Below are 14,124 nucleotides of genomic sequence, written 5' to 3'. Positions count from 1 at the left end.
TAAAGCTAGCAGTTTTGGTAACACCTTAAGAACACATTACAGTGTAATCAAACACACTGTCATGTAACCCCAGGGTCGGAGTTTTGTTGTGGAGGGCAGTGAGACTATGTGAAAGAGGCTCCTCATATTTAAGAAAAGGTACTTGTTGCAAATAACAGCAGCATGCAACATTTAGAATTAAATGTCCTATCCAAGAGTGTGCTCCATAACAAATAGATAATCCAGCTGAGATACAAATGGCAGTTTTTAACATTTAAGCTTTAGAGGCAGGGGAGGAATCTTGAGCTCCAAAAGTTTTGGCAAAATGACATTGACTTCCTGGGGTCACTTTCCATTCTGCACAAATTCTGTACTTCACTTGCATTTGGTAACGTTGTGGGGTTTTTTCATACCCTGAACTAGTTGTGAGTCGCACCACTTGTCTTTGTGACTGTTGGTATATGTGCTACCCAAGATGAGCATGGATTTAGAATACACACATAGTTTAATGTGGCCAACTGAACTGATATTCTGCGTTCAAAATACTGAATGAAGAGTAACTTGATGTCCTGCTCAACAATGTGACTTTCTTTTAAGGTTTGTCGAGAGTTTCAGCGAGGAAATTGCACACGTGGTGAGAATGATTGCCGCTATGCTCACCCTATAGATATTGCAATGATAGACACAAATGAAAATACTGTTACAGTTTGCATGGATTACATCAAAGGTCGATGCTCTAGGGAGAAATGCAAGTACTTTCATCCCCCTGCACACCTGCAAGCCAAAATCAAGGCAGCTCAACACCAGGTGAACCAGACAGCTGCAGCTGCAATGGTAAGTAGAGCTCTTCTCAAGCTGTATTTCCATTGCTAAGAGATTTCATTTGTGTCATACGTGTCGTTTGTGGAAAAGTAGAGTGCTTTGTAAATGGCTGACTAGAGAGCTGAGAGCATGTGCAATATGAATCCCATCTCTTCATCCTTTCTATGTGCTCACCACAGCATGAAGACCTGAGTGGCGTGGTACATCTCACCAGTTAAGGACAGGGTGGCGAACCCTGTGATTTTCTGTTGTGACTTCATGAGGTGACATGAATGCAAATACAGCAGCAAACACCTTCCGTGGCTAAGTCATAGGTGTCAGTTTAGCTTCCTCAGTACACAGTGAAAGCAAAGAATGCCCATCCCGTAATACATCCTTTGCAGGGAGATCCTGGCCTGTTGAGGTCAGTAGCAAAATTTCCACTGACTTCAAAGCAGACACAGACAAGGTATCAGTTGTTGAAGCATAGCAAACTGAGCAGCCTTGTGCCTGATACCTTTGCTAAGGTTTAGTGAAATGACAAGACTCAGTCCAAAGGTGACTCCTGATCTGTTTGATAACTTAGGACCTGGTAGAGATGGTCCCACCTGCATTTTAATTTGAATTGTGATTTCTACTACCTACAATTTAAAAAAGAGCCAAGGAAGACTTACCAGTTCAAATTCCTAGCTGGAGTAAATGTTTGCCAGTCTGTTGAATTCAATTTAATGGCACCTGTTTATTCCAGAGATGAGAGAGCTGGAGCTGTTCAACCTGGGGAGGGAAGAAGAGGCTCAGGGATCTTACCCATGTGTATAAATTCCTGCTGGGGAAGTAAAGAAGATGGAGGCAGACTCTTCCCTATGGTGCCCAGTGAAAGACAAGAGGCAATGGGGCATAAAATGAAATAGAGGAAATTCCATTTAAACATAAGAAAAAACTTCTTTACCATGAGGGTGGTCAAACACTGCAACGGGTTCCTCCATCCTTGGAGATGTTCGGAACCTGCCTGGACACAATCCTGAGCAAGCTGCTCTCGTTGACCCTGCTTTGAGCAAGGTGTTGGACTAGATGATTTCCAGAGGTCCCTCCCAACATCATCCATTCTGTGATTTTTTTTTTTTTTTTTTTTGGTATAACTAATATTAAAAAGGTTCTTGTCTCCTTTTTGATTTACAAGTAAGACTACTAAAATTTTTATAAATATCTTTTTTTTAAAGACAGTAAAAGAGTTTGTTTTTTATTCCTGGTGAAATGTAATGCAAAAACAAGAAGATTCTAGAAATTAAACAACTGCCCTCCTTGTAGCATCAGTATTACCTGAAAGGTAATTTGAAGAACCAGTTTATACTGCAGTATTTAGTTGTCCTGCACAGTTTGTTTATTAGATTTCTTACTATTTTTATTATTGTTGAAACAACAGCCCAGGTCTGTTGAAAAAGAACCTTCTGAAATGAAACTCTTTGGTTTTTTACAATTGAATCTTTACTTTTTCACTAATTATCTAGGACACTGCTACTTAACCAAAGCCAGTGCATGTTTTATTCATGCTGCTGGCTTCTCTTAAAAATGTAATTAACCTTACTTGTATGCTGTTAACTAGAACCTTTAAAATATTTATTGATGGCTTGTTGCATCACCCCTGCTACCAAAACAGCTTACATTATTCATTGACTTTTCAAGGTTTGATGCATTTACTATACCTGTTGAGGAATAAGACTTTAATAAAGGGAAGAATGGTGCCCAGTTTTCTTGGATCAAAAAACATATGCTAGACCAATGGGTGTACCTTCTAAAATAGATTTGGAATGACTTGAAATCTAAATTCAGAAGGTATTTCTGAGGCACCCAATCTTGCAGTTACTTGACATGCACAAGTAGTAGCTTTACTCACTCCTGCTTGGCTGAAGCCTGTGCAGCACAGTCAGATGAACTGGGTCAGGCTCAGTCCCCAGTTCAGGATGGCACTTAAGCATGTGCTTGAACCTCCCTTCTTTACCGGTGGTCCTTCCCTTGCCACGAGCGCTCCTGCTGACCTCCGCATGGCGTGTAGCTGCAGAATTAGGGCTAAAGCCCAGCGCAAGTCCACCTGCAGGTGGTAATCCCCAAGCGCTCCTCATCTGCTGTGCCAGCCGCAGTGAAGATGCTCTAGAGCATATGTCCCATGATGATATTTCTTTACTTTGAAAATTTACTGAGGCAAAATAGCTGACTAGCCGCTAGGCCAGGTAATTACTCAGCCGCCCCATGTTGTGCATGCCTCGTCTTTTTAATATATTGTATAATGCATTCTTTTTTTTTTTTTTTTTTTTTTTTTCTCTTCTCTTCGCTTCCCCCAAATGTTGCTCTTTTGACACGCCTCTGCTTGCTGTTTTTGTCACTGTGCTTGATCCCCCTCCCCGGCCCATTGCCATCATGTGCTCGCTGCCTGCTAATTAAGACTCAGCCAGCTGTCAGATCACTGAAGCGACCGCTCGAGGCAACCTTTGACCTGGTACTTGGACCTTTCACCTTCTCGCTTTGCATGTAACCATCTTAGTCTGCATGAAAGCCTTCCGCACTTGGTCTGTTGTGTTAGTGCCTGGGGAGACTGCCCATCCCGGCCAGAAATGTTGCAGTGTCCATTCAGACATGCCAATTCTGCACCCTGCACACCATCCATTAACCATCTGAGCTTTGCCTCCTGAAACCCGGATGCGTTTTGGAGGCAGTGAATAATCTTGTGGGGAGGCAGTGCTGGGTTTTGAGGTGTTTTTCCAAACAGCAGCAGCTTTGGAGTCGTGAGACATGATGTTTCGGTGAGAATTGAACTCATTAGGTCTGCAGTGTGTTGGATATGCCAGAGGACTGGGTGGTGCAGGACAGATCCAGCAACTTTTTGTGGTATGCCCAACAGCACAGCCGTGCCTGGCAGTGTCATGCTGGTACTGCCCTGCAAAATGGTGTTCTGTGCAATGGGCACAGCACAGATTTAGGACCTCTCCAGTCCTGGCGGTTCCTGACATTAAGAGAAGCAGAGGGAGAGAGCTAAGCAGCACCCATAGAGATCTGTGCTGGGAGCTGAAGCGGGTGCAGTGCAGGACTTTGGTCGCGTGTTCAGTAAGCTGGGAAGATGACTGCCACTGCAGCTGGCGCTGTCTCTGGTTCCTCCCCCCATACCACAGTGGGACAGTGTGTCAGCAAAGGCACCTCGCTGTGCGTGCTTTTTGCTTCAGGCACAGGGTCTGCTCCCCAGGCTTCTGTCTGCAAGCCATCTTCATATAAGCTACCTTTGATTATTTTCTGAGTCTCAAACATGTTTTACCTGTCTTCATGACACTCATAGTGAGGCAAAAGCCATCCTCCCAGTCTGCTGTCAGTCCTGGCTCCATAGAAGACAACTCTTTCCCGTTCACCCCAAATAATGAGGGATCCCATACATCCTACAGAAAAATGGCTCCTGTTGCCCAGCTATAGGGGGGAGTAGGAAGAGTGGACTCGGGAGCCCTGAAGCCTTCAAGTGTTGCTCCCCATTCCCGGAGCTGGGAAGCAGAAGCTGATCTGCTCCCCTTCCCCTCTGAAACCTTGGTTTTGGGTTTTTTAAGTAGTCAAGAGGCTTCCCTGTTGGAGCTTTAGACAGCAGCAGTAGGAAAGCTTGCCTAGGGACCAGCTTCTGCCAGCAGTCATGGAATTACGCTGTAAATGACATGACAGCCTCTCCCTGACACTCGTGGCTGCCACAGCCGCATCCCCAAAGCCAGTGTAGGCAGTGACCTGCGCAGTGCCTCACTGCCCTCTCTGAGGGGACGTGGTCTGGCAGAGGATGGGAAGGCCCTTTAACTCCCCTACCCTCCGGACCTACCCTACTGAACAAAACCCCATTAGATAAGTTACTTTTAATAGTCTTCCTGCTCTGAAACATCTGAAGGTTTGCAACTGTGTTGCTGGAATATGTCACCTCCTCGGAACCCTTTGGGAAGGCTGCACCAGAGCAGGATTCACAGTGGTGATAAAAGCGTGTATAATCTTCAGAGGAAACTGCTCAGATTGCTTCTGCTGCTTGCCAGGGAATGGGCGCTACCGCTGCCCTCTCTCAGATCATTTTGTATTTGTCATGCCTTAGACTGAAGCAGTGAGCCAGGTGCAGACCCAGCCCCTCTTTGCTAAGTGCAGAGGGGTGAAAGTGTGATCTGCTCCCAGGAGATAGCGATCTGAGGGGAACTTTGAGGTGCAATTAAACTGTTTGTTGCAAAGATTTAATCCAGTTCTTGTCTTGCAAAAAATAACAAGAGAGGGTTGTTAACCAGCATGTGGGAAATTTTGGCTTTGGCATGCAGTGCGTTTTTATCTGTCAGTCATGCTGAAAGATTGCTTTCCATGCCATGCAGAGAAGTGGCACAAACCTCTCTGTTCAGATGCTTCTGTTCCAGCAGAAATGTGGCTTTCCCAGCCCAAAAATGGGAGGGTGCCTGGCATTTTTGTAGTGGGAATTGTTTATTGGGATCAGTGCAGGCTCTCACATGGATACTAAAGTGAATTAACCCTTTCACCAGTGCAGATGGTCTGATCATGTTGCATAGGTTGCATACCCATGTGCGCACACAAACACACGGGCAAAAAAGAAAGTCGGAAAAGATTACTGTCAAAGGTTACTGCTACGTCTGTGATGGTCAGAGCTTGTCCAGACAGAAACTGCAAGCAGCAGGATGAGGTAAACTCACCAAGTAAGTTCTTTGCTACAAGGATTTAGACTAGCTCCTGTCCTGCAGCGGGGAGGCACTTGCTACAGAATTCAGTAATGTCAGAATGTGGCGAGGAGTCTCCCGTTGCCTTTTGTAGGTGCTGCAGGACACACTTGGGGGATTCCTTCAGAACAAGGACATGGTGCAAGACAGAAATGTCTCCCTGTGAGCTGTTACAATTCCTGCAGGTCCTGAGACCGTTACAGAAATGCTGGCCCATTTCAAATGAGACACACTTGTTTGCTCCAGTGTCCCTGCCAGATCCCTCCAGATGCAGGAGTCCTGTTGGCCCAACTTCATCACGTGCAATTTTAGACACCTCTCCCAGGCATTTGTAGATAGACCTTTCAGTGAGTGTGCTCCTGACTTGGGGCTCTTACCTCAATGCAAGGGCTGAAGAAGTGGTGAAGCCAGATTCTTCTGTCCCCCTGGGCCCTCTTGCCCCTTGATATCTGAAATTAGACAGGTTGGCAACAGGAGGAGCACATCTTCAGGGCATGCTCCTGTATGGATGCTCCCCCAGCTGCTGGGATGGGAGAGGTGATCCACAAGGCTGTGTCAAACCAGAAGCAGACCAAGACGGACTCCTGGCTCCTGTGCCCACAGGAAGGCAGAGCTGGCCTTTAGGTTGCACAACAGCTGCTGCAGTGTGCTTGTTTCTTTAGAATACTCTGGAAATGTTGCATTTATTTGTGTTTCTCCACCCAGCTGCTGTTCAGGGAGCAGTAGTGGGACTGCCCATAGCTCCTTTCCCTTGCTCCCAAGGGGCTGTAGCAGGGTACGAGGAAGGGTGATGTTAGAGAGACGATGGGGTAGACCATTGTGCCTTGACATACCTATGGCCTATTGGTGTTTGTATGCTCCCTCTGACTGCAACACTGGGCTCAGGAATTGTCCTGTAAAGAGACAGGACATCACGGCGAGGTCTCAAAGCCTTCAGCTGTTCTGCTTTTGGCACTGCCATTATGGAATAATGGGCATTTTGGGGTGGTGACAGCCTTTGGCCAAGAAGCAAGGAGTCAAAAGTCCATTATGTGCCTGGCACAGTTGCTTTGCTATAATTAATAATTTTTTTTCTGAGGCAGATTTTGGAAGCATCTGAAAAAGAATGTTTTGCAATCATGCACAGTAGGGAGCATGAATTTAAGCAGCAAGTTCTTCAGTTACTGTAAATCTGTAAAACACCTCTGATGTAAGTGGAGCTACTCCAGTCTCTACAAGCTGCAAATCTGTCCCGTGCCTGGGGGAACATTCATGTAGCCATCATTAAATAGGCGAGATGTAGATACAGTCAGATTTAACATAGATATCAATGAGGGCTTCCCTAGAAATGGAAACACTTAGATCTTTACCTAAAAGATCTCATCCTAAAATACAGATCTTAAGCGAAAGATTTTGGTGTCTGTGTCTGAGAATGTTGTCCCATGTTCGACTGCTGTTTTTTGGTACTAGCCAGAAGAGATCTGGAAAGATTGAGTCCTAATGCTGGCACTGGATGCCTGCTAGCATTAGCAGAGGATGTGTGCATGTCTGAGGGCAGTTTTGCAAATGCAATTTCTTCTTCTAATTTTCTTTTTTTAGTATTAAAACCACCCAAAAGCCACCATGTGAATAGAGATAGGATGGAGTAATGTTTTGCCTGGAAGTATCTTGCTTAACATTTCTCAGATGAGCAGTCTCCTATAGCAAATTAAATTTAAAGTGAAAGCTGTTTCTAGATGGTGACAAACTGTTGCAAGCTTTCACTTATATTCGGTTGTGTGTTGATCTTCATAATGCTTTAAAATCTCTTTACTTGTGTCCTTTCTTCCAAGTACTGTGTGTTTGTAGCCTTAATCCTTCATTAGCTAAACCTCCTCCATTACCTACCCTTCACTGCCACCTATTAAAAAAAGAGAAGAGTAATAACCCTATTTTTCAGCCATTGCTTTGCTACATGATATAGAATAACACAACTAGGCAGAAATGACCCGATTCTGCATGACTTCCACGTGCGTAAATCTCATTGACGTCAATGGGAGCGTTATGTGCAAAAGGACTGCAGGGCGTAATTAAAAAGGACCCTTTTCTATCACAATGTGGAGAGAAAAATGTGGTTTCTACTTGGGTACAATGAAAAGCTGTAAATCATTAGAAACATTCCTGTCTCCTAAGAACCTGACATACTACTTTGATGTTGAGACATGCTTGGGTGAATGATGAGTAACACTGAGAAAAGTTCCTGAGTTGGGTTAATGCTTTTTACCAAGTCTGATCATGAAACAGGTTTGACAGGCTGGAAGAAGCCTGGTGGTGTGATAGAACAAAAAGAGAGGATTTGCCTGATAGCAAGGCCCACCCAAATCTTGTTCGAACACTGGATTTGTCAATGGCTTTTTCCATTGTTAATAACGAGTGAGCAGTATTTAACTGTTGGAGGCCACCTTTTAGAAATTGGGAGCAAGTCCAAATCTGCTGGTGGTGAGCTGTGCCACTGCTGCAAGTGGTGAAGAATCGGGCCTGTTCTTGACCAGGTTGCTCAGCCTCTCTACTAACAAGTGGAAATGCATTTTACTATGAATGTAACTTTATGCGTGTAATTGGCAACAGCTACAGCTTTATCACCTGGACACATGGGTCGGCTGCACACAAGCGTGCACGTTTCCACACGTGCGCACATACACGTAGGCAGGTATTGAAACAGGCGAAGACAAGCATCCCTTTTTTTCCATGGCATTTGTTGTTTATGCTAATCTTCTTGGTTTTAGATAGTCATCTACTATATTTCTCTTACCTGGTATTTTTTTTTTAAATGCTTGTTGCCTGCAACTGCTCTTCGTAGTATCCTGTCCAGGTGATCACCTCTCCCCTTCCTTCTTCTCTTGCTTTTTTTTCCTGTGTGCCCAAGTCAGCCCTGCTGAAAAGCTCCCTTAGCATCCCTCCTCCTTCTGGACTCTGCCCCTGGTACATTTACTAACTGCTTACCTAGTGAAGTTGTGGTTTCACCTACTACTTCTACTGTGATTTAGCTGCTCTTCTCTTTCCTGTCTCTCCAAGTTGATACAGTTGCAGGTGATTTGCAGCCAAGACCCCCTATTATTTATTGCATGCTTGATCTACATCTGGGCCCCTTTCTTTACTCCACTTGTCTTTAATGACTCCCTTATCCACAGGCCCTGCCGCCTGGTGCACTTCAACCTTTACCAAAGAGGCCAGCACTTGAAAAAAACAATGGTGCCACCACAGTCTTTAACCCAAGCGTTTTCCACTACCAACAGGCTCTAGCCAACATGCAGTTGCAACAGCCTACATTCATCCCTACAGGTAAGTGTCTCCTTGCTTTCCCCAGCATTGTAGTTGTCTTTTTAATGACCTAGGCATTGAGCTAATGAGATTTGTAATAGTCCTTAGCAAAAGCATATCAGTGTGTAGTCTCCTGTTAAAAATGGATGAAAAGTTAATGTTTGTTGTTTGACTTCTTTTTCCTTCACCTACTGCAATTCAGAGCTTTTCACTTGTAAAGATTCCTTCTTAGCCTTTTTTGTTTGGTTTTGGGGTTTTTTAAGCAGTCCAACTAAGAAAAATGTCTGCATGTTTCTTGAATTCGTACTTTCTGTTTCTCCTCCTTATGGTTCAACTGGTTAATCCCAAATTAATTCTTTGACTCTTGCGTAGCACTCTACGGACTCATGTTAAAATGTCTTGTGGACCTCTGTGCCTGCTCACTTGAGGCTGCAGGTATCTTTCTGAGCTTCTATCTCAGTGACCTACATATTCCAGCAGCCATGATGTTTATAGAGGGAATGGCTCGTTTTTAGTAAATACAAATTACATAATCCTCTTTAAAGGCATATATTCCCTCTTGCTTGTCTTTTGACCAGTATGATAGCCTAAGCTTTTTAAAAGCAATTTAACTCCCAACTTTTATTGTACCTTTAAGGTCTCAGAGTAAAATTGAAAGATGCAGTTCAGTAATTCATATAGGACTCAAAATATTGATGTGGCAGATGCAACTGCTGACCAGCCAATTAACCTCTATTCACTGCAGCCAAATGAAAAACAAAACCTGCTTAGAGTAGTAAGTATTATAAGTGGCTGAATTAGGAATATTCCAGGGTTGATAGCTCATTTTTTAGTATCATTATTATCATTGCAGAGCATCATAACAAAACGAAGGCCCGATGTTTTTAATGTTTAATGCTGTATTCACTTGCCAGATGATATTTACAAAAATACACAAAGTGTTTCTCTGTGCTGGCCCCTCGAGGTGAACACGCAGCGGACCTGGACCTTGGCCTTACCGTTCCTTGGGGTCAGGGGAAAAGCTTTAGAGACAGTCCTATACTGAGACCAAACTGTCTCAGGTGTGAGTGTGGGTCCAGAGAGCTGGGACCTAAACCCTGTGCTCGCGTGGCCTTTCTGTTATGAGAGCACTTGGAGACACTCAGAACTCAGCAGCTGCCAAGATGTCTTCCAGGGAAGTAGAGTCTTGTATGGAGAGACGGAGGGAGGGACTCCAGTAGTAGCCTCCCCCCTTGTGCTCTGCAAAGTGCTCTTGGAGGGGATGGGCTGAGCTGACCTTACCACAACTGTTAGGTGCCAAGTGAAATACTTCTTCAAGAAACACTGACACCTTTGAGAATGCCAAGTCCCCCAGCTGGCTACACGCTCCTCTTCCTCAAGGTCGCAGTTGCCAAAGTTGACATAAGGACATGCATTTCTGATGCAAGCACCATAAATTAGCTTTTACCCACCACTTTCACTGTGCTGTTGTGCCCTGTCTCATGGCAATGAAATTACGCACAGGGCTGATGCGTAACAGGTCTATTTGCTGGCACCTGCTCTTGTCTGAGGACATTAATGCTGGGCAGAGCAGCAAATTTCCAGCCAGAGGACGGATCTCTGATGAATTTACGTTACGCATCCCCATTTTCCCTTATGCATCAGTCTGCAGATCTGGTCTCAGCCTTTGCAGCGCTCTGGAAAGCGAAGCAGGGAAGTGGCACGTAGCAGCTCACACCATGGGGAGGGGAAGCGAGCTGTTGCTTTTCTTAGTTTCTCCTGTTCAGTTATTGAGAGATCAACATCATGGGTTGCCATGGGGGGGAAAGTCAGGGTGTCTATTGAAAATGGCATCATCACTACAATTGTTTCAAGTCCAGAAAAAAACTGCCTCTTTCAGCTTAAACTAGAGACTTTGAATCCCGGTTCCTGTTTGCAGGAGTAAATTGCTTTTGGAAAATCGGTTTTAACATGAGTGTGACATTCCTCTAAGGGCAATTTGTTTTCTGCTGACATGATCAGAAAGAAATCAACACACCTGATACCAAAAAAACCCCCAAACAACCCTGATTTCTAGGATAGATCATATAATTTAATACCAGGGTGGGAGAAGAAATATATTCTCTACTACCCAAGAATTCAAGAATTAATTTGGTTTGCTATGATCTCTTAAAACTGAGTTTAAACTATTTATGTACGAATATGCAGAATCTGTTTGCATGTGCTTAAATACTGAATGCTGCAAAGAGAATACCTGCTTTTTAGTTAAAGTGATTTCTAACACTGAAGCTTCACTAATGAAATATCCCTTCTGTTCATCTTTCCACGCTTCAATGCATGGTGTGCAGGGTCAGTTCTGTGCATGACACCCACTGCAAGCGTTGGTAGGTTTTTCTACACAAACTTCTCAACTTTTCCTAATCTGAAAGAGACAGCAAGTTAGTATGCATCAGTGAGAACCTGGGTGGCTGAGTGGTGTGACTGTCTATCCGCTGTCTTCTTTGAGGCTTAAATGGTTGTATCCCTTTTAATTTCTGTGCAGTGCACTGTTTCGTGTGACTAATAAGAGAACACAAGATGATGTGTTCCCACCCCTATTTAGTTCCACTGCAGAGACAAAAATTTGTCACTTATATGTCTTTACAACCCATTTAAGTCATCTAACAAAAGGAAATAGCAATGGGAGGATCCTGTTGGTTTATTTTTTTTGTATCAGGCATCAGGTGGATTAGAGTTTGGATTTTCGGTTGTCCTTCTGAGGACATTTTAGGAGACTGGTTTAATAAAGGCGCTAAGGAGGAACACATCTGGCATCAGCCCCTCTGCCAGAGCAGGGCGCTGCTTGTACAGCAAGAGAAGCAGGGCTTAGACCGTGGACTGGCTAAAGATTCATCTCTTTAGTGAAGTGTCAGCTGTGCAGGTACAAGGGACTGTAGGGAGGTACTGCTGATGGTGCATATGGGATGCAGTGAGGCGGCAGGGCTGAGTACATGCTCGTTGCTGCTGCAGGGATCCAGTATGTTCAGGCTCAGCATCTGGGTCTTACGGGGAACCTGTGCAGGTCTTTGAGGGACCTTTCCCTCTGTCTACAGCTGCTGGGTAGACAGGTACACAGCACGGTGGGTGAAAGCTGAGCTTTCATCCTCCAGCCAAGGTTATACAAGACTACTAGCATCCAGGTGTGTGCCTGCTTCAGCCAGAGGGAGAGAGGCAGGAGCCCTGGGGAGGGTGCAGGGCTTTCAGGGAGTAGGTCTGAAAGCTTTGGCAGGAATGGCTAAGCACTCTGCTCTCAAACCTCCCCATCCCTATAGCGCAGGGAGGACACACCGCTTGCATGACGGGGAGCTGAGCCCTTCAAACACACCTCTGCCTGTAGGAAACCCCAACCCACATGCTCCAATGTTCCGTGGCTGGAGCGTGCCCAGCCTGCAAGCACGCACACTCCCCACCAGGGCCGGCCGTGTCTGCTGGGGTGGAGGGGAAGGCAAGTCTGCTTCCCCGCCACATGTTTGCGGGGATGGCCGGGCCTTCCCACAGGCTCCCCAGCCCCACAAACGCCCCCCTGGGTTTGGGGGATGCCTGGGTGTGCCCCGGAGCATCCCCTCCAGCACTGTGCTCTGCGGCACGCGCAGCTTCAGGAGACTGCCAAGCTCCCTGCTGCTGAGTTGTCCTTTCAGATGCTCTTTCTGCAAATTGTAGCTGTTCAGATGCATTTGTGTATTTTTTCCCTCTCAGCCCCCTCCGCTCTCCACCCCCCCCCACCCCACAAGAGGGGAGTTTTGCCAAATCCTCTAGCATTAGGGTGGAAAGGAAGCACGCTGAATTTGTACAGAGAGAGCTCGGGCTGCCAGCTGCTCATTTGCCGTGCCTCCAGCTCTGTCCCATGCCGAAACATCGTCCCCGCTAGAGAGAGGCAAGAAAACCCGGTGAAAGGGCTGCGGCAGCCGCTGCAAAGTGCATCATGTACCTCTGGTTGCTGGCGGGGATGGGGCGGGGAGGGAAGGGGACAAGCTTTCCCAGGTGGGCGGGAGGGTGCGCTTGCCAAAATGTCCCCACCCAAAGGAACGTGCACTGGCTGTGTCTAACTCCCCACAGGAGCGAGCTGACGTGGGCTTTTGCTAGCACACCCGCCCTCTCCCCCCTTTGGAAATTTGGCCCTCGGAGTCTAATACATCATTGTTCTGCTTATAAATGTACTAAGTGTTGAGAATGTTTTGGTTTTTTCCTTAATTATAATTGTAATTGGCTTTTCCCCTTCTCTCTTGTTTATTTTTTTTCCCAACGCTGTCTTGCTTTGCACTGTGATTGCATGCTGCGCCCCGATGTGTCCTTCATGACGATGTCACATGGCTTGTTGCTGTGATTCCTGCCACGCCCCCAAATCCACCACATGTTGCCATGGTTACATAAAAAACAAACAAAAAAAATATATATACGCTCCACCCTCCCGTATGTCGCTTCCATGGTTCCCTTCCGAAAGTGCCCATGATGCACGGTGCTACGCCCACCACTGTGTCTGCAGCAACAACTCCTGCCACCAGCGTCCCCTTCGCTGCAACAGCTACCGCCAATCAGGTTTGGCCCTTTCAATGGCTTTCTTTCACGTGTTCAGATCTCGAGGACTGGGCGAGGGCCGGATCCTGCGCGGGGCCGAGCGCCTTCCCGACCCACTCGGCTCAGCGCAGGCTCGGGCGCGCAGAGGCAGCGTGTGTGTGTGTGTATGTGTCTGGGGATTGGTGAGGGGGCACCGGCCGGTCCTGCCATGTGCGGGATGGACGGCAAGCCCGGCCGGAGTGTAGGGATGGGCGATTGGCAGGGGTGCAGGCGCTTCTCCAAAAACAGCACCCCCCCCGGGTCCTGAAAAACTGGGCTGTAAAACTCCTGACCATGCTGTCGCGCAAGACCTGCAGCACTTCTGCTTTCAGTCTCAAGCAGAAATACCACCCCGAGCATCCTTCCCTGTGGTATTTTGGCATGTCCTCTCCTGGCTGGAAAGTGGAAGTGAGAAAACAAAGCGGCCTCCCCCCACTGCAAGATTGGACTCTAAAAACAACCAAAGAAAACCCCAAACCAACCAAAACCCAAAAAATCAGGGGAGAGGCTATGAAGTCTGAAGCTTATTCACACCAGTAACATCACCCATCCCTACAGAAATGACTCTGGATGTGCAGTATGTGCCATTGTAGCACTGCCATAAGTGTACAGGATTTCATGCATGTCTGCCGAGCCATAATTCTCTCCAAAACTTTCCTCTGAAGATACTGAGTTGTGATGGCTGCTTCCGCACCAGTCCTGAACTGTATATGCACAACCTGTCCTAGTGATGCTTCCTGATAATTTGGTGTGCCACAACTTTTCCCAG

The 14,124-nt window shown here is 46.2% G+C and overlaps 1 protein-coding gene across 4 annotated transcripts in view; it reads left to right on the top strand.

Annotated features, from left to right (window-relative positions):
* Nucleotides 1–14,124, top strand: part of MBNL3 (muscleblind like splicing regulator 3) — a 97,222-nt gene that overhangs the window by 71,986 nt on the left and 11,112 nt on the right. For 2 of the 4 annotated variants that reach the window (XM_076346907.1, XM_076346908.1), the window contains exons 5-8: nt 577–813; nt 8,654–8,804; nt 11,111–11,146; nt 13,243–13,337. In XM_076346907.1, the coding sequence (XP_076203022.1) occupies nt 577–813; nt 8,654–8,804; nt 11,111–11,146; nt 13,243–13,337 (519 nt within the window). The remainder of the gene's footprint in view (nt 1–576; nt 814–8,653; nt 8,805–11,110; nt 11,147–13,242; nt 13,338–14,124) is intronic. The other 2 variants (XM_076346909.1, XR_012996061.1) reach the window with 2 other exon arrangements.

The sequence above is a fragment of the Aptenodytes patagonicus genome, chromosome 9 (assembly GCF_965638725.1).
Source record: "Aptenodytes patagonicus chromosome 9, bAptPat1.pri.cur, whole genome shotgun sequence".
NCBI classification, from domain to species: domain Eukaryota; kingdom Metazoa; phylum Chordata; class Aves; order Sphenisciformes; family Spheniscidae; genus Aptenodytes; species Aptenodytes patagonicus.
This window is presented reverse-complemented; position numbering and strand designations above follow the sequence as displayed.